The sequence below is a fragment of the Pogona vitticeps genome, chromosome 6, assembly GCF_051106095.1.
Source record: "Pogona vitticeps strain Pit_001003342236 chromosome 6, PviZW2.1, whole genome shotgun sequence".
In the NCBI taxonomy this organism is placed as follows: domain Eukaryota; kingdom Metazoa; phylum Chordata; class Lepidosauria; order Squamata; family Agamidae; genus Pogona; species Pogona vitticeps.
Window position 1 is genome coordinate 79,000,550 of NC_135788.1, and position 14,926 is coordinate 79,015,475.

General features: G+C 42.8%; 1 protein-coding gene across 19 annotated transcripts in view; it reads right to left on the reverse strand.

Annotated features, from left to right (window-relative positions):
• Positions 1–14,926, reverse strand: part of FHOD3 (formin homology 2 domain containing 3) — a 329,766-nt gene that overhangs the window by 274,675 nt on the left and 40,165 nt on the right. For all 19 annotated transcript variants that reach the window (XM_020804920.3, XM_073003957.2, XM_078377654.1 and 16 more), the window contains exon 2: positions 14,278–14,384. In XM_020804920.3, coding sequence (XP_020660579.3) covers positions 14,278–14,384 — 107 coding nt within the window. The remainder of the gene's footprint in view (positions 1–14,277; positions 14,385–14,926) is intronic.

Consider the following 14,926-nt stretch of genomic DNA (forward strand, 5'->3'; position numbering starts at 1 on the left):
TTCGATCTTACGACTGATGGTCTTCTGACCCTGCAGCACACAAAGGCTTCTGCGGTTTAGCCCGCAGCGCCACCACACCTTACTAGCAGAGTATAAGGCATGCAAGGAGTTTCCCCTGTTCTATAATTGGTTACAAATCTAATCTTAAAAAGTTTACAGGGAAACACAGAACACTCGTCAAACTGTTGGAAGTCACTGGTCAAATTTTAAACTGCTACAAAATAAGCAATTTCTTCTCTTTATTCGTATGGGTTACTGTCATACCTGCTTGCCTGACACTGCTTCTATATGAAAGTGTCCCACAGATCCATTGAAGATAAGCTGCAGAACACAGAGGATAACTTATAGAAAATTAATTTCCCCCCTCAGGATTTCTGATTGTAACTAATAAATGCAATTCATTTGACCCAGTGAAGTGTGCCACTGTGAATATATTATGTGCTGTCAAGGGTACTCAAAGGTATACGAGATATTTAAGTGGTTTTACCCCTGCCACCCCTCCAACCCTGTGAGTTCCCACAGCTGAGCAGGGATCTGAACCTATGTCTCCTGAGTACTAGTCCATCATGCTATCCACCACATCACACTGCCTCAGTGCCACTATAACCCTTTTAAAAATAAGATCAACAAGCAAAACTGTAATCTCTTTTAAGATATGTCTGAGTCATCCTGAATGGTAATGTGCACATGTAGTAATTACGTAATACTACTGATATATTATTACAGGTGCTCTGGAGTGCACCTCTGATATTCTATGACGAAGCAATAAAGCCATTATTCCACATGCCATTATTGATAGGAGGAGGCAGTTGGAACAAAAAGGCCCAACTTTTTAACTTGTTCCTGAATGTGAAGCATATGTGACCAGGGCTGGTGCCAGACCTTTTTGCGCCCTAGGCAGGACTAACTACTTGCACACGCCCCGCCAACCAATTTTCAAAAACAAACAAATTGTAGGAAAAATTGTAGAAAGTACAAAAGTTGAAATTGTGAGATTTTTATTTTAAAAAACTGAGAGAACAAGTAATAGAACAGTCTTCAATTTTCTTTCTCAAATACAAAACAGTTTTAGCACACAAATCATTTTGAATAATCCTATGAACTGTAATGTCTCTTAAATGTTTATATTTTTGCCACATCAAAATCTCATTTTACATGCCTATTCTTTTGCAAATTTTGTCATTGATTCCTTCAGGTCAATGGCTGATGCTTCGGCATGTTCAATTGATATAGCTGCCAAACCAGCTAGTCTACTTTGCAGCATTGTTGACTGTAAATATGTTTTTATAAGCCTGAGTTTTGAGAAACTGCGTTCACCACTAGCCACTGACACTGAAAGTGTGAGAAGGATCCTTAGAGCCACAGAAACATTAGGCACACTACCAGGAGTTTTTGTTGCACTATGAAGAGAAGTACTCCTTGTGATGGCATAGATTTTGGAAGTCTTCGAGCTATTGCTATAAGTTCGCAGCACAGATCTTCAGCATCAATATCTTTGTTTCCTTTGTGCATCAATGATTTTTCCAAATTCTTGCAGGCCTTAAGTACATTTTCAGTACATTTTTTAGTTGAACTTGTATATGTCACACAGGAAGCCAAACAAGGAATTTGTTGTAGCTGTTTGGAATCTCTCTTCAACAGATTGTATGGCCATGTCTAAAACAGCATAATAGAAATTTATTTTGAATTTCTGCTTTGGATCTTGTGGTGCAGCCTCTTGCGCTTCATGCTCAAACTGCTTTGGCATGCACAAGAGATTAGCAGATCTTCCAGGTCTGATGTCACAAGGTAGAATTTCTTCTCACAAGTTGACTTGGCTTAGAGGGAACATTGGTGGAGCCCCTCCCAAACTAGAAGTCTGTCTCCAGTTATAACTGGGGGAATGAAGCTTAAAAGAGACCAAAAGCTAAGTGAGAGAGGGAAGCTGCAGGATCTTCACCAAATTTTTCTTTCCCACTGCTGCCTGTCCATTAGCCCTGTTTGATGACTTATAACCCCAGGAAGTAGTGGCTGGTGTCAATGGAACATTTGTAAAAAATAGGGGTTGCAGCAGGGGTCACCTTGGGGGGGGGAAGACTCAAGAGTATGTAGTACTGGCAACTCTGGAAGTGCTTATTTATTTATTTTTACTTACCCAGTGGTTTTTTGCTTACTTCCATTGATGCCAGGGGTGATATATGCAAATGAGTTATGCTAATGAGAGTACCAGCAGCCCTTTTTCTATGAAATGACCCCTGGATTGCAGAATATAGAAAAAATTTGTAAGACTTTATAAATAATTATATTCCATAGCACTGTTCTAGTGTTTATCTTAAATTTTTAAAATATAAATTTTCAGTTGCATTTTTTTCAAGAAACTAGTCTGTATAAAACTGTGCCTGTCTCAAGTCAGTTCTGCCCTCCTCTGAGTTCAGTTCTGCACCCCTGAGGCCAGTTCTTCGACCTTCTGAGGTTAGTTTTGTGCCCCTCTCAGGTTTGTGCTCTAGGCGGTGGTAGCTCCGTCCCTATAATGTGACAGAGTGGTAATAGATGGTACAGTACAGGCTTGCTCTGTGATGTATTTGGGGATATTCTCATATATATTTTTCACATTCTAACTTTTTTCAAGGTTCCCCCCAACATGTTTTACTATCATCTTTTGGTGGCACATAGCAAATTCTGCGATTGGTTGTTGTGGGTTTTCCGGGCTATTTCTGTCAGTCTCCGTTTCCAGTCTCTGTCAGAGTTCTGACTCCTGTCCTCTGAAGATGCCAGCCACAGAGACTGGCAAAATGTTAGGAAGAAAAACCTTAAGAACATGGTTAAACAACTCGGAAAACCCACAACAACCATATGATCCCAGCTGTGAAAGCCTTCGAGAATACAAATTCTGCAATTGTTTTTCAAATGCCTATTACTGCTGCCTAAAAAGAAAATGTTTCCCAAAATGTGTTTTTTTATATTTGAAGTTAATCCATCCTACCATTTAGAAAACATATGACCTGAAAAATAATTGTTTCACATCAGAAATCTATCAGGAATTCAGGTTGCATGTACTTACTGAAGTACTCCACAGCAACTGCTCAAACCCTCCGTTTTACTTGAGAAAACTAAGTACTTGAGTTAAACTGAGTTGAATGGGGCTGACCTCTGAGCAGAAGAGTAGATTAAAATGGCAGCATGACCAATGAACACAAACCCAAACAGAAAGAGAGACATGACAAACAGAGAGGGAAAGAGATCAAACATGGGGGAAGGCTGCAAAGAGAGAGAAGAAGGGAGAAAGAGTACCCGCAAACTGAGAGAGAAAGAGAGTAGACACAAGGAGAGGAACAGTCATGACAGTTGCTTTGATAAATGGTAGACTGGAGAGAAAAAGGAGTCCGATTCTGGGATATTCCCTTGCTTGCTTGCATTTCTGTGAATCACAGTGAGCACAAAAAGGGAAGCTGTAGACTATCTTAACTGTTGACAGTAGCACAATCAATATTTGGGCTGACCTTTCCACTATGAAGGATAGCATCTTTTTTCCTGCTGGAAGTACAAGCATGATATTGCACCGTGATACTGAACCATTTCCAGGCATTGTAAATCATGGACACAAAAGCACATTCATAAACCAGAGATTTATTGAATACATTAATTTAATAGTCTTTTTACGCTCACTGTGAACAGTTTTGCTAAAGAGATTTCTATCTGAAAGCCTTATAACAGTGCCTGTACAAAATCAATTTCACTTCTCTTTTCTGTTAAGTTTTTTTCCAGTTTAATTCTAATTGGCAGTCCTCCCCCCTCTCCATTGCAGTATCTCAATATTGACTATGATTACTGCCCCTTGCTGTTTTCTCCCAGTGTACTACTTTACTATCTACTTTACTTTGAACTTAGAAACACACTATCCAAGCACAGCGTCTTTGTGTCCATCCAGTCACTGTGTCTTCTCCTCTTTTGATTTGCCAACTACTTACGAGAATATTTCTTATTTTTGTTAGTTGCCCACCTCTCTCTTGCCCAGCTTTCTACTGTATCCATGCATCAGTAGAGTCCGCCAATTGTCATAAAACCATATCAACCCACAGCCCATGGACATATTTGCATCTGGCACTCACTGCTGCCTCCTTGATTTTGTCTTCCATAATTATTGCCACCTGATTTTCCCTGCAGCCCACTAGCTGCTTTCTCACTGCAGCAACTCAAATCTGAACTTTCATAACACCATTTATTTAGTTAGTTTATTAAACACCTCATAAAATAAATTTGTCCAATAAATTTTGCTGCTTTTTCATATTTTGGCATGGTGTACCCATAGTTTAACAGGGGCTGTGCCTGGAAGGCAGAAATATACTGTTTTTTTTTTGTTTGTTTTTTTTACATAGCTGCCTGTCTAAAATAATTTGTAGGATTTGAAGAGGGTCATGCTGGGCTGGCTAATCCACACAGCCAAGGCCTGCTTGTATTTGCCACTCACTGCTGCCCCCTCAACCCATCTATCTCTTAGAGCATGACCTTCCTGCCTCTGTTTGTTACTCACTTAGTTGTTTTATTGGTGCATAAACTCAACTCGTTGTTCTCCATGTTTTGGACACTTGCTATCCAAATGTGTGTGTGTGTGTGTGTGTGTGTGTGTGTGTGTGTGTGTGTGTGTGTGTGTGTGTGTGTGTGTGTGTGTGTGTGTGTGTGTGTGTGTATATTTGACAAAGGTATTTCTTAGTTCAGTTAGCTACCCACTTTCCCTCTCTATTTGCTTGTCTAAAGGCAGGATAAAGTAGCAACATTCAGTGTCATCCTCAGTTTGTGCCAATCCACAGACCTAAAGCATACTTGCATCTGTACAGACTGTGGCCTGCTTGCTCAGCCCTCCATCGTAATAGCTGTCTGTTTCAAACTCCCCCACATCTTGGCTTAAACACAAAGGTACATCTGTTTCTCATTTGCAGTCATTGTGAGAAGCCTGTCCAGAATAGCAGTGACCTGCTGGCATCTTGTATTGTTACTGCCTTTGTAAAAGCAGAGCAGTTCAAGAAGCATACATTCTAGACAGTGATATTTTGCCACCCAATCGACAGCCCCACATGTCCGATTCCAAAAGATCTCACAAATGTTTCAATTCAGTATTATTATTTCTTTAAACATGCTTCTGTACCACACAACTGGCAGTGTCTTTCAGATGCTTCATCCTCATAAAAAGCAAACATTATAAAATTACAGATTTTAAGAGATGATAATATAAACCAGCTGTTCCTGCATCCAGATGTTAGGCCATGAGCTTCTTAAGAGGCAACAATGAAACTTAAATAATTATTAAAACAAAATATGAAAACAATAGAGGAAAGAAAAAATACAAATACAAATAAAGTACCAAGTGTCTACTGAAACAGGAAGGTTTTTGCTTGGCATCTATATGCTATCAATGTGAATTCCAGGTGAATCCTTCTTGGAAGGGCATTTCACAAGTAGGGGTCACTATCAAGAAGGCTCTTTCTCTGTTAGTCACTTGATTTGCCATTATGGGAAACAGCCACAAGAGAAGATCCTCTGAAGATGATCATAAGAATTATAACATCTAGAAACAGGATTGACTGCTCTGCAGTCATGTTGTACTTTTAAATGTACTTTTAAACATCAGCATCTGAACTGCTCTGAGAAACTGACTGATAATGAACAAAATAGATGCAGCCTAGTGTTCATGTGCTCAGACTAACCAACTTGCTGCTCTGTTCTGCCTTAACAGAAGTTTCTTAACTGTCTTCTAAAACAGTGGTCCCCAACCTTGGGCCTCCATATGTTCTTGGATTTCCAACTCCCAGAAACCCCAGCCAGCAGAGGTGGTGGTGAAGGCTTCTGGGAGTTGTTGTCCAGGAACATCTGGAGGCCCAAGGTTGGGGACCACTGTTCTAAGGCAGCCTCAAGTACACAGTGCACTGCAAAAATCTTTGTGAAAGATTATGAATAACTTCATTTGCTCCTCAGCTAATGTGCTCTATGTCATCTTTTGCCAACACTGCCCCTCTGTACTCTGTACATAGGACAAACAGAAGAATCTCTATACAAACGGATGAACGGTCACAATTCTGACATCAGAAACCACAAGAAACAGAAACCCGTTTCCAATCATTTCAACTTATCAAGATACTCTACAGAGAATTTGAAATTCACTATTTTAGAACAGAATAGTTACAAATAAATATTACAGTGGGAAACAGGTGAGATAAAATTTATGATGTCCATGATGGACATCATATAAATGGATTGAATATAAGTCTAGGTTTCTTAAGTCATTACCAAATGTAACACATGCTGTTTATCTATTACCACTGTTACTGTATTTTGTTCACAACTACCAAACCGATCTCTTATCACAAGGCTCCAAGGTAAAAACTATCAATATTCCCTACATTAAGACACATGGTTCCTTATTACCTTTTTTTAAATATACTCTTCCCCCTTGAGTTTTTAACAGTCTTCAACTTCCTCACCTCTTCTCCCCCCTCCCTTCTGCTCCTGTCACCTGTTATTTGTCTCCTGAAAGAATGTTTACAACCTAACACCAAACATAGGCCATAAGTCACTGCATGTGAGATGTAACCATATACAAAAGACTCTTGCAGCCAATGAATATTTAGTATTTTTTACTTGTGTAATTGGTATTTCACCCAGCATTTCATTTTTTCCATATGACTAACAAAGTGGACTTGTCCACAAAAGGTCACATTAAAATATAATAGTTGGTCTTTAAGGTGCCACATGTTTTTGTCTTTTTTGTTTAGTTTTGTTTCTTTGGATTTTGCCTGATATGTAGCTAGAGTATCTCTGTCCATATTTATCCAGCAAGGTTGATAAAAGTCACTCTGTGCCACAGAGGCCACGAGGTCCTTAAATGACAAAGCTAAATATATGAGCATCTCCAAACTACCGTGTTTCCCCGATAATAAGACACTGTCTTATTATTTTTTAGGGGAAAGAAAAATACCAGAGGGCTTATTTTCAGGGGAGGGCTTATTTTAATGAACATTGACAGCACTCATCTCGCCCTTATTGGTCCTTCGGAAGCCGGCCGGAGGGTGAGGTGGGCGGGGGGGAGGAAGGAATCTCCTGCCGCCCCTGCTCGCTATGGGAAGCCGGCAATTCCTCTTGCGGAGCCGGCCGGCTCCTGCTGTTGCTGCTGCTCCCGGGAGGTGGAAGGCTGGCCCAGCCGGTCCACGCTTTCTCTCGCCCAGGCGCGCCTTTCTCGCCGAGCCCGCGCCCGCCGCTGCCCCGCCTGCCCTCCTTTCGCTGCCCGGCAATGGGATAGCGGGGCTGCTAGATGGGCAGCAGCTCCTCCCCCGGCGGTGGTGGGTCAGGCGCACCCCTCTCGGCTCCCGGCCCCCATGGCTCGGTAGGGGCCTCCGGCTGCCGCCGCCCAGAGACGCCTTTGCTCAGCCCCCAGCGGCAGCCATGGAGGCTCCTGCGGCTCCGGCCGCCGCCGCCGCCGTGCCCGCCTTCTCCTGGGCCTCCCGAGGCGTCGCCCTTGTCTCCAGCCTCCTCGTGGTGAGTCCATCGCCGGCGAGCGCCGGTTTGGGGTGGCCGCGGCAGAAGCAGCCTCGCCGGCGGGAGGGTGGGGGAAGGGCAGGAGCTGCGGGCCAGGGACTCCGGGGGGCGCCTCGGCAATGAGGGAGGGGGTGGAGCAGCCTTCCTGAGGGGGGGAGAGGGTGATGTCACAAAAGGAAGCCCCGTCTTTCCCCCACCCGACTGGCCGGCGGCCTTTCTCTCCGCCCACTGGTCACCACCGGCAGGGCGAAGAGGCTCCGCCACCCTTGTTGGTCCTTCGGAAGCCAGCCAGAGGGTGAGGTGGGCGGGGAGAGGAAGGAATCTCCTGCCGCCCCTGCTCGCTATGGGAAGCCGGCAATTCCTCTTGCGGAGCCGGCCGGCTCCTGCTGCTGCTGCTGCTGCTCCCAGGAGCTGGAAGGCTGGCCCAGCCGGTCCACTCTTTCTCTCGCCCAGGCGCGCCTTTCTTGCCGAGCCCACGTCCGCCGCCGCCCCGCCTGCCCTCGCCCGCCTGCCCTCCTTTCGCTGCCCGGTAATGGGACGGCGTGGCATGAAAATTAATCTCAATAGGGCTTATTTTTGGGGGAGGGCTTATTTTAGAGGAATGTTACACAGTAAGGGGAGGGCTTATTTTCGGGATAGGTCTTATTATCGGGGAAACACGGTATGACCCAGCTCTCTCCAGGAGAATGAAACATAATCTAAATCAGCATAAACAACCCTTAGCTGAGCAGATAAAGCACCTACTAACAACACATATCTTATCTGGACTAAATATTAGCTTGATGCTTATTATTAAGGATCTCTTCTGGATGCTGCTGCCTATAATGCTACAGCAAGTGATTCCTGCAGGTCATTACTGAGGCTAAAGCTGATTCAGAGAATAACGGCTTTTCAGTATCAGCATCACAGGCATCCTTCAGTCTTGAGAGACTATGGTAACATGCTCTGTATGGAGGACTTCAACGCTGTATGCGAAGCTGGAGTGTCCTCTCCAGAGCACGAAGCCTGGGTAAAATAATATGGATAGGCTATTACCCAAGCAGCAAATCCCCCCTCTCCACATCGCTGAAATAGTCCAATGGAAAGGCAAGAGCCAATACAACTGGTTCCAGAGATGTTGCAGGAGTTGCCAGAATGACACAAACTGCCTCTGGGATTCCAGCTCCGGATTTTGCCTTGAGATTTACTCCTGAAGCCTTTTCTATCAGTGAATATAGCCACAAGGCAGTGGAGGTTTGAAATCGGCGTTTTCCTTCTCCTGGATGGGCTGCCTTCCCAGGCTAATGAGTCCCACCTACCCGGCCTGCTCCCTCACCGCGTGGATGATGGCGGTGCCTCCTCCTTCTCCTCAGGCCATGGGGGTTTGGGATGAGAGTTTTCCTTCTCCTAGATGGGCTGCCTTCCCAGGCTGATGAATCAGCATAAGACTAAAGAAAGTACCTTCAGGCTCTAGCAATCAAGAAGACTGTGAGAAAGGAAGAAGAAAAAAAACTGGAAGAACAGGCTGCTGCTGAATATACCCTGGGAAGAGATGGAAACCCCTATGGAAGTGAAAGGAGAGTAGGGTTCCAGGTGACTGCTGGCTGGCTCATTCATGAACTTGGTAACACTGAAATGCTCTCTTTGCAGTTTGTTAGAGGACTTCCCCCTCATTCTAGAAAAGATGGATATCATCTTCCTGGGGCTAAGGAATAAAAGCTGGATCCCTGCAGGTGGTGATGATGAGCCATTACTCCCAGATTTGACCCTTTGGAAGAACCCCTGTGATGGGGGACAAGGAAAGGCTTATTTTTTTCATCTATGAGGAGGAAGAACAAGACTGCCTTCTATTTGATACCTGCCTTCCAGAAAGATTTATTATACTTTTAGCAGCTGAAGTCAAAGTACAGGCTGCTACTTGGAAGGATATGTTTTAAAAAGAGTAGGGGAACAATCCTCAGAATCAGAAAGGGCAGAGGGACATACAGACCGGGGAAGAAGTTATGCGGTTGTAAAAGTGGGGAAGTAATTGGGTGTTGGCTGCCTCAAACTGTCCCTCAGTGTGAACAATTTCCTTGAGTCTGAAATGCTGCAGCTGCTGAATGTTAGAAGAGTAAAGGAGAAAACAATACAGTAGTCATTCAGGACTTCATTGCAGTGACCTGTCCTACAAAGATCTAGACCAGTAGTTCTTAACCTTGGGTTACTCAGGAGTTTTGGACTGCAACTCCCAGAAGCCTTCACCACCAACTGTGCTGGCTGGGGTTTCTGGGAGTTGCAGTTCAAAAACATCCGAGTAACAAAGGTTAAGAACCACTGATCTAGACGAAGCCAGGCGGAGAAGAGGTCAGCCTCTCTCAGCCCTGCTTGTGTGTGTTCGTCATGCAAAATTGGCAGGGAGGTTAGTTTCGGAAGAGGTAGTCTTGTTCATCCATACAAACATTATAGGTAAAAATAAAATTAAAATTAAATGACCAATAAAAAAGACAAAAACGTAGTAGCACTATAAAACTGTTGTATTTTAATGTGACCTTTTGTGGACAAGCCCACTTCCACAGACTTGAGAGAGATAACATGGCAAATATTTATACATGGTCTCAAACTACAGATATTGTGGTTGGTTAGCAAGACTGTCAGTGGGTATTTTACAGGGAGGTGATAGCCTCTTTGATATACAGGTATATTCCATTGAAATTTGTGTTGTAATAAAGGATGTAAGAACCTCTGTCACAGAATAACAATGGTAGAATAATGAAGAGACTGTCCATTTACAGTTTCTAATAACCTTTTCTTTATAAGAGGTTTTGTAAGCAGCTGCAATGATATGTCCCCTTCACGGCCTGCTGCACTGTTGTGGTGAAGGGGCTTGAGTAATTCAGACAAGCTATGGGCTATGCCGTACAGGGACACCCAAGACGGACAGGTCATAGTGGAGAGTTCTGACTAAACACGATATACCTGGAGCAGGAACTGGCAAGCCACTCCAGTATCATTGCCAAGAAAACTCCATGAACAGAAACAAAAAGCTAAAAGTTATGACGCTGGAAGATGAGCCCCTGATGTCGGAAGGTGTTCAACATGCTACTGAGGAAGAGCGGAGGACAAGCACAAGTAGTTCCTGAAGTGGTTGGGCCAAAGCCTAAAGGACGCTCAGCTGCAGATGTGCCTGGAAGTGAAAGGAAAGTCCAATGCTACAAAGACAAATACTGCATAGGAACCTGGAATGTAAGATCTATGAACCTTGGTAAGCTGGATGTGGTCAAACAGGATATGGCAAGAATAAACATTACATCCTGGGCATCAGTGAACTAAAATAGACAGGAATGAGTGAATTCAATTCAGACGATTATCATATCTACTATTGTGGGCAAGGATCCCATAGAAGAAATGGAGTAGCTAACAAAAGAGTAGGAAAAGCTGTACTGGGATACAATCTCAAAAACGAGAGAATGATTTCAATACAAATCCAAGGCAGACCATTCAACATCACAGTAATACAAGTTTATGCACGAACCACCAATCCTGAAGAGGCTGAAATTGACCAATTCTATGAAGATCTACAACACCTTCAAGAACTGACACCAAAGAAAGATGTTCTTCTCATTATAGAGGAATGGAATGCTAAAGTAGGGAGTCAAGAGATAAAAGGAACAACAGGAAAGTTTGGCCTTGGAGTTCAAAACGAAGCAGGGCAAAAGCTAATGGAGTTTTGTCAAGAGAACAAGCTGATCATCACAAACACTCTTTTCCAACAACACAAGAGGCGACTACACATGGACATCACCAGATGGACAATACTGAAACCAGATTATGTTCTCTGCAGCCAAAGATGGAGAAGCTCTATACAGTCAGCAAAAATAAGACCTGTAGCTGATTGTGGTTCTGATCATCAGCTTCTTATAGCAAAACTCAAGCTTAAACTAAAGAAAGTAGGAAAAACCACTGGGCTACTCAGATATAATCTAAACCAAATCCCTTATGAATACACAGTGGAAGTGAAGAACAGATTTAAAGAACTAGATTTGGTGGACAGAGTGCCTGAAGAACTATGGATAGAGGCTCGTAACATTGTCCAGGAGGCAGCAACGAAAACCATCCCAAAGAAAAAGAAATGCAAGAAAGCAAAGTGGCTGTTCAACGAGGCCTTAGAAATAGCAGAGAGGAGAAGGGAAGCAAAATGCAAGGGAGATAGGGAAAGTTACAGAAAATGGAATGCAGACTTCCAAAGAATAGCAAGGAGAGACAAGAAGGCCTTCTTAAATGAACAGTGCAAAGAAATAGAGGAAAATAATGGAAAGGGGAAAACCAGAGATCTGTTCAAGAAAACTGGAGATATAAAAGAAACATTTTGTGCAAAGATGGACATGATAAAGGAAAAAAAATGGTAGAGACCTAACAGAAGCAAAAGACATCAGGAAGAGGTGGCAAGAATACACAGAAGAATTATACCAGAAAGATCTGGACGTCCCGGACAACCCAGATAGTGTAATGGCTGACCTTAAGCCAGACATCCTGGAGAGCGAAGTCAAGTGGGCCTTAGAAAGCATGGCTAACAACAAGGCCAGTGGAGGTGATGGCATTCCAGTTGAACTATTTAAAATCTTAAAAGATGACAGTGTTAAGACGTTACACTCAATATGCCAGCAAGTTTGGAAAACTCAACAGTGGCCAGAGGACTGGAAAAGATCAGTCTACATCCCAATCCCAAAGAAGAGCAGTGCCAAAGAATTTATTTTAAGAATGCTCCAACTACCATACAATTGCACTCATTTCACATGCTAGCAAGGCTATATTCAAAATCCTACAAGGTAGACTTCAACAGTATGTGGACCGAGAACTCCCAGAAATACAAACTGTATTTCAAAGGGGCAGAGGAACTAGAGACCAAATTGCTAACATGCACTGGATTATGGAGAAAGCCAGAGTTCCAGAAAAACATATATTTATTTTTTTCATTGACTACGCAAAAGCCTTTAACTATGTGGACCACAACAAACTATAGCAAATTTTTAAAGAAATGGGAGTGCCTGACCACCTTATCTATCTCCTAAGAAATCTATATGTGGGACAGCAACCCACAGTTAGAACTGGATATGGAACAACTGATTGGTTCAAAATTGGGAAAGGAGTACGACAAGGCTGTATATTGTCCTCCCGCTTATTTATCTTATATGCAGAATACCTCATACGAAAGGCTGGACTGGATGAATCCCAAACTGGAATTAAGATTGCCGGAAGAAATATCAACAACCTCCGATATGCAGATGATACCACTCTGATGGCAGAAAGTGAGGAGGAATTAAAGAACCTCTTAATGACAGTGAAAGAGGAGAGTGCAAAAAATGGTCTGAAGCTCAACATTAAAAAAACTAAGATCATGGCCACTGGTCCCATCACCTCCTGGCAAACAGAAGGGGAAGACATGGAGTCAGTGACAGATTTAATTTCTAGGGCTCCATGATCACTGCAGATGGTGACAGCAGCCACGAAATTAAAAGACGCCTGCTTCTTGGGAGGAAAGGAATGACAAACCTAGACAGCATCTTAAAAAGCAGAGACATCACCTTGCCAACAAAAGTCCGAGTAGTCAAAGCTATGGTTTTCCCAGTAGCGATGTATGGAAATGAGAGCTGAGCCATAAAGAAAGCTGACCGCCACAGAATTGATGCTTTTGAATTGTGGTGCTGGAGGAGACTCTTAAGAGTCCCCTAGACTGCAAGGAGAACAAACATTTCTGTTCTGAAGGAAATCAAGCCTGAGCGCTCACTGGAAGGACAGATCCTGAAGCTGAGGCTCCAATACTTTGGCCATCTCATGAGAAGACTCGACTCCCTGGAAAAGACCCTGATGTTGGGAAAGTGTGAGTGCAAGAGGAGAAGGCACATCAGAGGATGAAATGGTTGGACAGTGTCATCGAAGCTAGCAGCATGAATTTGACCAAACTCCAGGAGGCAGTGGAAGACAGGAGCACCTGGTGTGCTCTGGTCCATGGGGGTCACGAAGAATCGGACACAACTTTACAACTAAACAGCAGCAGCAACAACAATGATATGTGAATTACCCGAAGCAATGAATGGCCAGAAGAACAACATGGCAATGGGTTAAGACTTTCTGGTTTATCTTCAAAGTTTTTAAGGTGAATCTGTTAAGGAGGAAAATATATCTGGGAGATACAGAACAGTTCAATTATTGTAGAATGTACATTTGGTACTGCCCTAAAAAGCCTTGGCTTATATTGAGTCCATTGAGATGGTTGTCTAACATATATATAATCTCAGCTCTCTCTCTCTCTGGATTCTTGTCCTGTCATTTCTTTTTTACAGAATGGCCACTTTTAGATCATGTGTAGAGTGTTCTGGTAAATTAAAAGGACGTGAAATGAGTTTGTGTTGCTTTTCCTAAGGCCTGATTTGTGTCCATTAAATTTTTTGTGCAGAGATTATCCTGTCTGTCCTATACAGAATGCAGATGTGCACTGTTGGCAAGAGATAGCATAAATAACATTGAAAGAGGAACAGGTAAAAAGTATGAGACATCAAGTCCAGCCTCTGTCAAGGAAATACAGTGAGGAAACAAACTTCCAACCTCAGGGCTCTGCAGCCAGATGCCTAAACTATTCAGCAGCTTCCTGGTCATCAGTTTAATGTGATGTTCCATATTAGATTAAAAACTCCCCATCATTTTAGCTTTCCTAGTTTAGACCCTAAGTACTACATTTAATGCTAGAATGCCACAGTTTCCATATTTTCCAGTAAACCTAAGCTTTGAAAAGGAAAGAAATAAATTACTCACCCAGAATCCTCCTGGAAGCCTTCCAATTCATCCTTTTGCTCAGCTAATGTAGACTCCAAATCCAAGTAGGTACCATTGTGAGACAGCTGCAGTGCACAATCATCAAGCTGAAAGAGAAAGAAGCCGGAACACTATAGTTCTCTGCTGCAATTGCAAGTCTTTTATTCTATAGACCAACTTACAGAGTTTGTACTAAGTACTCAATGTATGTGACATAGTACCTAATGAGGGCGGGGTGGAGAGGAAAAATCAGTTCTCCTCATACAGTAGCAACAGGTGATAGAATGGACTAGCACTTCCCTCAGATGTCAGGAGAATAATGCTTTATCAAAATCTTTGGCATGAAAAAAATGCTTCCAAGCAGAATACTAGAAAAGAATAAAGAAAATTGTAGCTCAGCCCACTCCTTTGCCATGCTCATTTTCCAGATGCAGAGGTTTTCAGTGTAAGAAAATCAGAGTGGATTTGGTTTAAATCAAATCACAATTTAAATAATGATTTAAATTGTAAAAATCATTTTTGCTTAAATCATGATTTAAATCTTGATTTCAATCAATTTTATTTTTTAAAAACCCACTGATTTTTATCCATCCTGAAGAAAACAATCAGAAATGTGTACTTCCTCCTGTAACCTGATGTGATATCATCT